Source organism: Quercus suber, unplaced genomic scaffold, assembly GCF_002906115.3.
Source record: "Quercus suber isolate HL8 unplaced genomic scaffold, Cork oak 2.0 scaffold_344, whole genome shotgun sequence".
Taxonomy (NCBI): Eukaryota; Viridiplantae; Streptophyta; class Magnoliopsida; order Fagales; family Fagaceae; genus Quercus; species Quercus suber.
The window spans coordinates 585,477-599,248 of NW_027069796.1; the positions used below are offsets into that span (position 1 = coordinate 585,477).

At 29.9% G+C, this 13,772-nt stretch overlaps 1 protein-coding gene across 1 annotated transcript; it reads right to left on the reverse strand.

The window, feature by feature from the left end:
• Positions 1 to 1,200: 1,200 nt before the first annotated feature.
• LOC112027159 (cytochrome P450 CYP736A12) lies at positions 1,201 to 5,760 on the reverse strand. Its single transcript, XM_024059824.2, has 3 exons — positions 5,019 to 5,760; positions 1,532 to 2,363; positions 1,201 to 1,437 (listed from the first exon to the last, which is right to left on the reverse strand). The coding sequence occupies exons 1-2, from the start codon at positions 5,697 to 5,699 to the stop codon at positions 1,536 to 1,538; spliced, it is 1,509 nt and encodes a 502-aa protein (XP_023915592.2). The 5' UTR covers positions 5,700 to 5,760; the 3' UTR covers positions 1,201 to 1,437; positions 1,532 to 1,535.
• Between the last annotated feature and the right edge of the window lie 8,012 nt (positions 5,761 to 13,772).

The following is a 13,772-nucleotide window of genomic DNA, read 5'->3' on the forward strand; positions in this document are numbered from 1 at the left end:
CAGATACTTCTTATGGATCCGCTATATCCCCATGAACAAAGTGTTTTCATTAATTGTAAAGGATCAGGAGTAAAGGCAAGTGAGAAATGCTCTTTTGCCTAGTGTTGAATATGTTGCTTTGATAACCAAGTGAAGCATTCTAGAGGTTGGTGGATGAGTGCCAAAATTTGGTGTTGACATTATTTATAAATAAACATCCATAATCAGTTTTTATTTTATTTTATTTTATTTTTAGATAATTTTTTTTTTTTTTTTTTTTTTTTTTGAGAATAAGAAGAATAAAAGTTTAAAAAGAGAAAAAAGAAGTTGAAAATAATTAGTGAAATTTACATCATACATTAAAAAATAAATAACTATATATATATTCACAATTATAACTCAAAGTTGGATGCTGATATTAATTTTGTTGATTCGCAGGCACTTGAAATATAGTTGACTGTGTTGATGTCTTTGTAGTTGGAAAAATTGAATTATTTGATATAGCTAATATTATTGTTGAGAGGTTTTTTGATAGTTAACAAGATAGTGAATATTCTGAGTGCTTCAAATGCCCTTTAAAATTTGTAATTCTTTTGTTTCTTTGGCGTAGAGCTTCTATAAGGATCTAGCAACTCCAATATGTAAATGATCTTAACACTTTTAGCACTGTCAAGTTTGCAACTCAGTGGTTTACCAATTATTATTATTATTGAAAAGTTCAAATATGTTAAGTAAACATATATTGTTTCCTTAGAAGATGATCTTGTATTATAACGAGTAATATGTAAAAAAAATATACCCCATTAATCAACACAATGAAGTCCGCCGAATATTTTTCAAAGGTTGGTCTCTCTTAGAAAAATTCCTAGCTCCAGTCATTGAATGTAAGTTGCAACATCAAGCGAACCAATCGCCCCATATTTGAGTAGTAGCAACAAGAAAGCATCATGAGGTTTCTCATGGGTTGAACGAGTGCTTTTGATCATTTGTTATTAGGACAGATACTTCTTATGGATCCTCTATATCCCCATGAACAAAGTGTTTTCATTAATTGTAAAAGATCAGGAGCAAAAGCAAGTGAGAAATGCTCTTTTGCCTAGTGTTGAATATGTTGCTTTGATAACCAAGTGAAGCATTCTAGAGGTTGGCGGATGAGTGCCACAATTTGGTGTTGACATTATTTATAAATAAACATCCGTTATCCATAATCAGTTTTTTATAGATATTGCACACCAACGAGATACTTGCAATAAAAAGGTACTTGTCGCTAAAAATCTTAACAACTTATTTTAAACATTTAGTAAAGGTCTCCAAGTTGTGAGCTACGACATTTAATTTTTAGGACACAGTACATTTGAATCCAATAAACAAGGTAGGCTAATATTTTATTTGAGGTAACATAAAATAACTTGGTGTTGCAATGTCTTCAACTCTTCTTATGGAACCTTTTCGTTTGACCTAAAATAAAAAAAGATAGATGAAAACCTCCCATTAAAACACATCAATTATAATTAAGAAAACTTCTTTAAAGATTATATGATAATTATCTTACAAGTTTAACCAGGTAGGCGATAGGTTGGCATCGCGAGTAAGTGCTTGGCTCTTGGCATTGATAGTCCAAACTTCTCACTCATGTCCAAGTCATTAGGCAACATGCCATTAGGGAGCACCCAATCAAAACAATGCAGCAACTGAGCAAGAACATAAGTGACGGTTGTAAGCCCCAATTGTAATCCAGGGCAGCCTCTGCGACCGGATCCAAATGGGATAAGCTGGAAGTCACGTCCCTTGAGGTCTATATTACTATTTATGAACCTTTCAGGGTAAAATTCTTCCACATTATCCGACCACACATAAGGATCTCGTCCAATAGCCCAAGAATTTATTATTACTAGTGATTTCTTGGGTATGTAATATCCACTAATCTCAATGTCCTCCATTGATTCACGTGGGATTAGAAATGGTGCAACAGGATGTAGTCTGAAGCTTTCCTTAATCACCATACTCAAGTAAGTTAAATTTGCTAAATCTGTTTCCTCCACCATCCTATTCATTCCAATTACACGTTCTAGCTCATCCTGTACATGTTTCATTATCCGTGGATGCCTCAAGAGTTCAGAAATGGTCCATTCAACGACAAAAACTGAAGTGTCATACGTAGCCGTAATCAAGTCTGTAAAGATAGCCTTGATAACTCTTCGATCAATTTTACATGAATTCTCATCAGAGGGATTCAAGGGTTGATTCATCAAAGAAAGTAACATGTCCATAAAGTCCTTTTCACAACTTTGTGGACCACTAGGAATTTGTTCATGCTCCTGGATAATGTTCTCCAATACTACATCAAGAGTCTTGCCAATTTTCTTAATGCGCGGTGTCAATCCCTGAGGGCAATGAATGGTTAGAAAACCAAGTAAACAATACCATTTCTCAAAACGTAAATTGTTGAGGCAATCGCCGCAAACGGATAGAAAGTGTTATAATGTCACCAATTTTGCTAAAAACAAACCTAAGAAACTGATGTGGTAATTATTGATTTTAAACATTTTATTGATGATGAGATAGTTATTAATTTCCGATTATCTTAAAATTTTTTAAATACAGAGGATATAAAGACGTTGTAATCCAAAAGTGAATTTATTGAAATTTGCATCCAATAAAAAAAGTAACTTGAGCCATCCAATAAAAAATTTCACATCCAAAAGTAAGTTACTAGAATTACTTTAAAATTACACATGGTCTCTCTCTCTCTCTCTCTTTATATATATATATATATATGGAGGAGATTTTTTTTTTTTTTAATTGAATGATACCAAAGAGTTATTTTTATTTTTATTTTTATTTTGAGAACCCAAATATATATATATGGAGGAGATTTTTTTTTTTTTTAATTGAATGATACCAAAGAGTTATTTTTATTTTTATTTTTATTTTGAGAACCCAAAAATAAGAAGGTATAAAGTGAAAAGAAAACGTTAGTTTATTTATGGGTTAAATTAGATAAGCTTCTTTAGGTTAAAATTATATATATAGTATAAGTTGAAGTAATATTGCACCACTTAATAATTTTTCATTAAATGACAATTTTGATAAATCTACCATTTGATTACATTTTTACTTATAACCTTTTTGTTAAAAATTTCCTAGATTATCAAGGATTAATAACTATGCCTTTTATCAAAGGATTAAATTTCATTTATGTATGTTACACATACATACAATATGATTTTATAGATATATAACACTTATTGGTACGAAATACACCACTTAATAAATTTAATATAGATACCAAATTTCATATCCGTCAGATATTATTTAAGGTAAAATAAAGATGTAACTAGCAGTTTTTCTTGAGTTGTTGCATTTCTTTTTCTACCACTTACAGTTAACCAAATTAAAATTGTGGCATAAAAATTATATCTTAAAATTTTTCATCTATAACACTACATACCAATGTGGCATATAGAGTAGGCAAGGGAGGGCCAAGGAACGAATTTTTTCTGCAATAACTATTGTCATAACTCTAATATGACCCAAAAACAGTATGCTCATCTTTTAATACGGTAGGGCCATTATGGATTTTTTCTTTTTTTTCCAAGAATAATCATTTACTCCGGATACATGCATGGCACATCAGCTAAAACTTGTGGATGGACCCAAAATGATTGAACCAGGTGTTGGGATAGATGCGTTGAAGAGAAAGTAAATGGTAGGACAAAAATTTAACAATAAGCTTGTTTTGAGGTTTGGTGGGCCATAATATATAATCTTTTTTTTAATTTTATTTTGATTTATGATATGCTAACACTTTAGTTTATTGTAAAAGTGTTATGAAATATATTAGTTTTTTATATTTTTTATTATTATTTTTTTTATCTATGATAGAAATTTCATTCTAATCTAATTTAAGTATATGTGTGTGTTTTATTAAAAAAAAAAAAAAAAAAATTATATTTTTTATTATTATTTTTTTTATCTATGATAGAAATTTCATTCTAATCTAATTTAAGTATATGTGTGTGTTTTATTAAAAAAAAAAAAAAAAAAGTATGTGTGAAATTCTCACCCCATCCATAAGAATTTTGTATTTATAAAGTAACTATTATATCAAAAGTGTTCGATTGTTTATGAGATATACTCTCTCCATTCCAATTTGTTTGTCCTATTTGAAAAGTCAATTTTTTTAAGGGAATGTCATTTATTGTCTTGTCTACCTTATAAAAATGTATAAGTTTACAAAACTAATTTTAAATAAATTTATTAGTTTTTTTTTTTTAAGTTATTCTTAATGAGGCAACTAAAAAGGTGCTCAAATTAGATTGATTTTTTTAAAATATTTGTTAGTTTTCTTTTCAAATAGTTTTGAAAATAAAGTAGAGGTATAATAGGAACATTAGTAAATTAATAACTTTTACTTTTAGAAACAATACAATATTTTGAGTCATCTTAAAATAGAAAAAAAGACGACAAACTGGAATAGAGGGAGTATAAATTATGACGGTAGAAAATCTTACGTGCTATTAATTGCATATATTGTCTGCCAACGAGGAGTAGGGTGTGGGAGAAGATTAGTTAATTAATTATCAATAAGGAACAAATAAAATAAATAGTAGTCAGAGAAATGCTGAGAGAGAGATTAAAACAAGAAAATACTAGAAAGAAGAAATATTATAAATAGTAGTAAAAGAAGTGTTAAAACCACGTATCTTACTATTTATTAATTGAGTTATCTAAAACTCACAATTAAACAAGTCATAAAAATTAAAGACTTAGTATAAATATAATTCACTACTTAATTATATGACTTTCATGGGCTTTCCACTCTGAGATTTGGCTTTTACTGTGAAGTTTTAACCGCTACTGAGACACTTTTGGGCCAACAACATTACTAGGTGGACGAAGAAATAGGCATGAAATGTAAAAGAAAAATCGACCGTTTTTAGATTCTCCAAAAAATTATAAAAAATTTTTTAAATTAAATCAATGGCTAAGTTTATCAAAGGGAGAATAAAGTTGTAAAGATAGACATTGAAATATACCTGTAGATCAAGTGCCCTAAGATAAGGAACATAATCTGCTACATTGAAAGCCCCCATCATGTTCAAGGTCTCCTCAATAAGTGCTTTCAAGTCGAATCTATGATAATGACTTCGACCAAATACCATTCTACGTGTTGATTCCTCAACGAGTTTGCCCACTTTCTCACTAAGGTCCACAACCTCATGTGCTACCGCAGCCTTTTTCAGTGACTGTACCAATGATCCCACCAGCTCCTTCCTCATAGGTGCAAATGACTCTATTTTTGAAGCACTCAGAAGCTGCGACGCAACGAGTTTCTTAAGGCTGCGCCAATATGGACCATACTCGGAGAAAGCAATACCTTTGGACATACCAATGATCTTGGAGGCTTGGAACATAGGTCGGCTGGCAAAAACGGCGTCATGGGTCTTTAAAATTAGCTCAGCAGTTTGGGAAGATGAGATCACAATAATTGGGACATGGCCAAACCGCAATGACATGATGGGTCCGTATTTTTTGGCTAAGTTTTCGAGAGCACGATGTGGGTGGCTACCCAAGTAACCCAATATGTAAAAATTACCAATAATGGGAAAAGACCGGGGACCCGGTGGGAGTACTAGCTTACGTCCTTTTTTGAGCATGAATGTCCAAATGATGGATCCAAGGAGTAGCAGGAAAATGGCTAATGTTAGTGGAAACATTTTGAAAATTGAGTTGGCTAAGGAAAGGCTAGAATGTTGGAGATAGTAAGGGATTTTTTGCTGAGTTGGAGATTGAAAGGTGTCGGGCATTATTTATAAACTTTTGAGACTGGAAAATCCAAACTATCATAAGATGATACCACTTTTTTCCAAAAAGTTTCCATCCAAACTAATTTTAAAGGAAAGCACTTCAAATTTAGTCAATATTTTTTTATTGAATATGAATTTTAAAAATTTATATGTTAGATTGTATCTTTTTATTATATTTTTTGTGCTTACAAAATTTCAAGAAGATCAAATAGTTGTCATCAATCAAATATTTAAATTTTAAATTTTTGTAGTACAAAATTATGTATAAAAAGTAAGTTTATTGATTAAATATTAATTAACATCTGATTTGGATGAAATTTAATATATATGTTAAGAACATACAATTTAGTAATTAAATTTTAAAAATTCACAACTAATAAAAAAGTGCAAAAAAAATTTAAACAGAATATTTTTGAACTAATTTGGTGAGGAATTTTGTCCCATATTTTTTTAACATAAGATTTTGAAATGAGATTCGAATGATAAACGTGTAAAGTTTAATCAATGATGGTAATTTCCCACTAGTCGCAAACCGACAAATACAAAGTGACTCGGATTACCACTTCTGATCGCCAAAGTATGTGGACCTCACCTGTTGGGGAGGATCGGATACTCCTCAGAAAAAAATAAACAGATGAAACTGAACACGTGTCAATTTTGTGCACAAAAATAGCAGGTGACTGTGACCAATAGTATTGGCTTGAGTTTCTTTCTTGGTAAATTATTGGCTTTGAGTTTCGTAACCAACATATATAGGAGGATGTATGTTAGAACAATTGTATGCAAACTTTACTCATAAGTCATAATCTACTACTGTCTTTTCTTTTAAGACTTTTTTATTTATTTATTTTTTTTTACCGACCCTTGTTTCGTGGTGGCCAATCAGTCGAGTAAAAGGAGGAAATAAAAAATCTATAAAAAAAATTTCAATCATTACACTATATTTCAGTCATTTTACACATGTTCTCTCTCTCTCTCTCTCTCTCTCTCTCCGTAGAAAAAAATTAATTATTGCAAAAAAAACGAATGCAATCTACAGATAACAGATCTACCCATTAACACAAGATATTTGTAATTCTTTGACATAAAGCAAAAAATTTTGATTATGTGGAAGGCAAAATGAAGAAATTTTGTAGTAATGAGCTACTTGGCATAATCATAGATCATAGATAATAAGTTCTTGTTTTTAAATACGAGTAATGATATATATATATATAAAAAAAAAATGCCAATTATTTTAATAACGGTTGAATTGATAAGTTTTCACTAATTCTTATTTGCGTCTAAACTTACTAATGATATTGCTTTTTATTTAATCTGCCGTTAATAATCTGTCGTGCTAGCAATTACCAATTTTTTTAACAAACAGAGCTCACAGTCACTGCAATTAGGAGACTTGTAAGTTGTAACCAGCAGATACAGTTTGACATTTATCTAGCAGCTAATGGTTTTTGCTAAAATCTTTGTGGGGGGTGTTGGAGATTCTTCAAAGTAGTAGGCATTAATGGGATTCTGAAAAGGTGGGTGACAGAGAAGGTTTTAATGGAGAAAATAAGCAGGTTTTTTGAAGTTGTAACGTTGTTTGTGATACTAATAAGTAGCCACGTTGTTTAATTTAAAAGGACATTCTAAGATACATGAAATAAGATATTATACTAGATTTTGTCCTGTATATTTTATGATAGAAAGAAAATAACTTCAAAAAGTCAAAGTTGTTTTGTCACTTTATACTTAAATATGCACTCTCAAAAAAAAAAAAAAAAAAAAAAAAAAAAAAAACTTAAATATGGACTACATCCCCTTCACTCATAGTCACTTTCTCTACATTGATTCTTCACTTATATCGGCCTCACCTATTGGGAGTATTAGACAGACACTTTTCTATATATAAATAAGGTTTATGCTAACGAGTGTTCTTTGAAAAATTGTTAATAATCTATTTTAGGAAAGTTTTTACACCAATTTTATAAGAAATGAAAAAAGTGGTCGCAATATATATATTCACAAGTGACAATATACCCGTATTGCAGTGACTTCAGTTTCTTTTATTATTAACAGTGGTGCATAAAATCTCCCACATATCAGCAAAACCTATGGGTTCACCTACTATCCTTTTCATAATTTTTTTTTTCATCCTCTAAAAGTAGCAATGTATGAAGAAAAGGGCAACCCTATAGATCACTTTGATTAAAGTAAATGATTAACTCCAATAAAGAATGAATAATTGGAAATGGGAAATTGCAAAGATTTGTCCTAACACTAATGACCTTGCAAAGGTACATTTTCATTGATAACTCTCCATTATCTATAAACAAATATGCATAATAAGTTTTTAAAGATGTTTGCACATCATAGGGAGAAATCTACAGCATTTTTCAAGTACGTGTACTACTAATAGAATCTTGACTTAGTTGTACCATATAGATAATGTGCCTATAACTCATTAACAAACTCATTTAAGTGAGGGAAAATATCATCTTAAAGAAAAAAATCTCTTTGTGTGTGAACTCACATGCCAAAGTTTTGAACTCACATAAATAGACATGGCAAAACGGGCAGGTCGGGTTGGGTTTGGATTGGGTCAATCAGGTTGAGGGTCAAACGGGTCACAGGTCAAAAACGGGTCATTTTAAGTGGGTCAAAATCAAGTTCTGGTCAATCGGGTTGCGGGTCGGGTCGGGTTGACCCGTATTTTTCACATGAATTTTTATTTTATTTTTATTTTATTTTTATATAGAAAACAACATGTATCTGTCATTTGGAAAGTTATGCAACAAATTACTTAATGTAAAATGCATTATTTTGAATTCATCATTTATATCAAGAATGAACTCAATTAAACTTATTAATACTTATTCAACAATTTTAAAATTATACAAATCCTAACATTACTATCTAAAACAAAATAACACAAAGATAAGTAAAACAAATACACAAGTTTTATTTCTACACAATATCAACATTCCAAATATAAACAAAATTACAAATAACTTATTAGATAACTCATTTGATAAAGAATAAAAATATATAAGAAATTTACAATCTTGAAAATTAATTTTATAATCTATTATCAGTTATGGTTGACATTTTATTTCAATTTGAGATATACTTTAAAATTTGATTGCTTACTTATTTATACATGGTCTCTTTTATGAATAACATATTATTGTTAAGCAACACACACTCTAGGAAATATCATAATTTATTTTGAAAAGCCGTTTATTTGGACATAAATTATTAAAAAATAAGTCTAGGTATTCATAATTTATGCTAATTTGATAATTTAGCTTCACTATTTTCACACTTGTGAATATTTCTTACATGTCTACAATTTTAAATCTATGTTTTTAACTCGACTGTAACCAGATTATCTTGGCATGTACTTTGCTATTTGATATCTAAAAATATTTACTCATTACAGAATGTTCAATCATTAATCTTTCAATTAATTTGCATATAGTTATGTAAATATATCAATTGTTTCCTTAAAGTTCACAATAAACAATTAAATCAATATTGTCTTAGTTTTACTATTTTTTTACCCAAAAAAAAGTTTTAAAAAAATGGTTCGAGTTCGAGTTCAGGTCGGGTTGACCGGCAAAAACACGGGTCGGGTCCGGGTCAACCCATTTTTGCTTCGGGTAAAAAAAAAAAAAAAAAAATCGGGTTCGGGTCGTATATTTTTCAGGTTGGGTCAAAAATTTTTGACCCGTTTTGCCATGTTTACACATAAACACCCACAAAAGTAATTAGGAATTCGTAATAGAAAAAGGGACACAAAAATAGAGAATTTTTAAACTGCTTGTCATTCCTATGAGGAGAATATTACCTGTGTTCTTATAGCATCATTGATTAAAGTTTTTAAGCTAAAATGCTAACAAAAGTCAACACAAAGTTTTTTTTCCTTTTTTTTTTTTTTTTCCAGGTACAACTGCTAAGATTAAAAGGAAATATATTAATCTCGTGCAAGGAAAGGAGAAAATAGTGGGAGTAATATTTGAAAGTGGAGAGAAATAGAAAGAAGCCAAAATTTGGGAGAAGAGAGAACTAAGAGTGGCAGAAAGGATGCCCAATGAACAATGGAGTTGGTGGGTGTAAGTATCACCTACCACTCCACTTATATTGGTCAAAGCTTGTGGTAAGACGCTATATCATCAGGGCAGGGATTTTTTTTTTTCGAGAAAATCATCAATGCAGATTTGAAGTAGCGTTTTACAGAGGCAATTGTAAGAGACGCATGATCACTTAACCAAACGGTGTGTTTGTTTTGTTTAGACCCCTATATACTTAGCTGTTTAACCTAATTAATTAACCAAGTTGATATTTAGGTTTATTATGAGATCTAGGTTAAATACAAACAATCATATTACAAAGTGCGGAAAAGTAAAGAAGACAAACGATATGATTACTCAGGAAAACCAATGAAACCAACAAATTCAAGGTAAAAAACCTGGGGATAATTTAACATAATCTATCCTAAAAGCCACAAATTCACTATGATAGAATGGAAGATTTACAATAGATTTTCCCCTAAATCTAAAACCACAACTTGTAGTACTTACTTACACGACCACGTGCAGGTCTGAATCTACGGACTCTTCTATTTGAATTTGTCGCACACAAACACTCACGTTTGTGACTTTGAGATCCCACTCAAAATTTTAAATCATCAGCTATGTATGATCTTGTTGCAGTAACTTTAGATCTACTGGTTCTAATAATGTGTAGATGGAATTTTGGTAGTGACTTTGAAAGAAGAAGGCACAATACCTTTTAGATCTCAAAAGAGCACCTCCAAAATCATACCAAAATGTGTCTTAGGGTTTCCTTTAAATACTAGGAGAATTAGATCAGAAACCGTAATTATTTAATGGGCTGTTGGGCCTTACTTAAATTCTGCAGATCCATGTCTCGATCGGTTGAACTTGTAACTTCCTTTTTCTTGTATTCTAACTTGCAACACCTTGATCATTGTCTAATCATACCTATAGATTTAGGAATTTATATCTAGACAAATTTGTGTTCATGGTTTACCAATTGTTCTAAGCTTTTAGAACCTAAAACGGTATCCTTCAATGAACCTTCCCAAAACGATGAGGTAGTAGATTAATTATTTTTACTATTCTTGCTTTTAATTTATGTCATCCTTTTTATTTTCCAAGCAATCCCCTTCCCCTTTTAATTTATGTCATCCATTTTATTTTCCAAGCAATCCCCCTCCCCTTTTAATTTATGTAATCCCCTTAATTTCTTGCACAATCCCTCTCCCCCTTTACTTTCTTACACACACACACACTATACCTAGACACCTAAATAAAAAATTATGTTCTATTTCATCCTTCTTAAATGGTTTTTAAACCTCAAATAGAGCACAATATGGGTATGTCTCATAAGAATGACTGATGACTTAGAATTCTTGTTTCTTTATGATGAAGAACCCATTAGGCTTGAAAGAGATTAAAATCTATTTAAGGGGGACATAAAAATAAAACTTTTTAATCAACCTTAACAATATTTCAACTCTTTACTTTTATGTCATTTAAATTTCTGCACTTTACTTTCCTTGCCATTTATTTTTTGCACTTTATTATTGTTGTCTATTTACATTCATCATCATTAATGTTGCCATAAAATAATTGTGCTTGTGTAAGACAACTCCTCTACACACTATCCTAAGGAAATGCTTTTTTAAAATCTTTTCCAACATTTATCTTAAAAAATGAAGTCTTTCAAATAAAAAATAGAGTTTTCTAAAAAAAAAAAAAAAAAACCTTTCTTTTAAAGAGTTTTCAAAAAAAAAAAAAAAACTTTTCCTTTTAAAAAAGGTAAATCTGAAATTAATATGTATTCAAAAATGTTTTTCCTACATATTAAAAAAAGTGTTTTCAAAATGATGTTTCTTCAAAAAAAATCTATGCTTTCAAAAAATGTGTTTTACCTCGTTAAATTTCCCTTCAGGGAAATGTTTTCTTCCTTCTTTTTAAAATCCAAAAAATAAAAAATAAAAAATCTTTCAAAGAAAAAGTGTTTTTATCACGTTAAAAAATGTTTTTAAAAGAAAATGTTTCAAAAATCTTCTTCTTCTTTTTTTAAATCCAAAAATGTGTGTGTGTGTGTGTGTGTTTTTTTTTTCTTTAAATAATTCTTCTACCACATTGGATTTCTTTAAAAAAAAAAAAAAAAAAAGATCTTTAAGAAAAAATGCTTTTCTCAAAAACCTCTCAATAAAACTTTTTCTAAAAAAAAAATTGTGCTTTTCTAAACTAATAAAAGTTGACCTTTAATTTTCTTCATACATTTTAATTTTGAGCCTTTTCTTAGAATAGTTGTAGTTAAGGATTTGTATCCATGGCTCATTTCTCTTCAATCTTTGAACACCCTATAAAGTTACATTGTTCCTATCATTTTCCTTGGCACTAATGAGCTTTATTTGTCATCTTTTTTGCATAATGAAAATGAGAAAAATGTGGATGATAACAAAGTCCTATTCTTCCAACTCCCTCTCTCTTTGTTGAGTTATTAGCTTGCCTACTTATGATAGCTAGTACTTGCATGCTATATATATATATATATATATTAAATGTTCTATTCACAAGTTTTGAATGTTCTCTCTCATGCTACTTATGTGTATACCTCACATGTCTTGATTGTAAATATTTACTCACATGTATATATGTATATTATTTGCCAAAAAAAAAAAAAAAAAACCTTTTTAAAAAAAAAAATTCAAAATGCCAGGTATTCTATTTCTTCACAAAAAGATAATCTTTGAAATGAATTAAAATGAGGTATAATCTTTGGATAGGCTTTGTGGGGTGTCTAGCCCCTTCCCCACACGTAACCAAACTTCCGAGTTTAAGATCTTTGGTTCAAAACTTTTTTGGTTTGCTTTAGTTAATGAACCCCTAAAACTTGGTTTATTTAATTAGGTCACCTAAAATGAATTATACATTTAGGTGACCAATCACATCTAATATAAAACCAATGGTTAGTGGCGATTCTTAAAATAAAAATAAGAAAAAGGGACTCACATACACACACTCCACTCTAGAGACACATGCACGCAAGAGTCACATTGCCAAAGATTCAATGTGAGACTAAACCTAATGAGGAGAAAAAAATTAGGCCATCCACAGGTCGCACCACACCATGTATAGGCCTAAGTATACCTCCAAAGTTATATATATATAGCTTATCTATGATTCAATGTAACCTAAAACATTACTAATAGGATGGATAAATACATTTATTTTCTTTAATATTAATTAGTTTAAGTGGTGCATTAATTTTTTAAGTATAATGAAATTTCATTGATGTTATTTTTCTAAGATTTATATGAGAAATAATTTATTTGAAATATGTTATTCTTCCTCAAATTTAGTTGTTTTTTCAGAAGTTGAAACAAAGTATAATAAAATATAAATTTAATGATACACAATAAAAAATATAAAAAATAAATAATATTTGAAAAATATTTTCATTTTTAATGTATCAAAATGATATTTGCATGCTTGAGTGGGTATGAAACATTTACCTAAATATCAATCACTATATTATGCCGTTTTTAAATTTCTGAACACATACAGTATGATCAAATCACTGCAACACTCTTATAATATTTTTATTTTGTCTATAATGCAGAACACCTATTTGATTCGCTGTAAAATATATTATGAAAAATATTTTTAGCATTTTACTGTATTTATTCTCTGTAAAATTTTGTCAAACCTGAAACTATTTTCCATTGGCTATAAAATTCATTGTAAAATGTTTTACCTTTAATAACTTAGTAAAACATTTTACAAAAACACAGTGGCTCTCCATCCATCTGGTGGGGTTGTCAGTTCAATGGCCAGTGTTGGGGGTCTAGTTGCTGGAGCCTCCGATCTAGTAATCAGAGCCACTCATTCGGCATTGATTTTGGTGGTTTGTGATTAAATTTTTTTTACATGTTTGCCAAACACTTGAAATTTTTTATAGTGA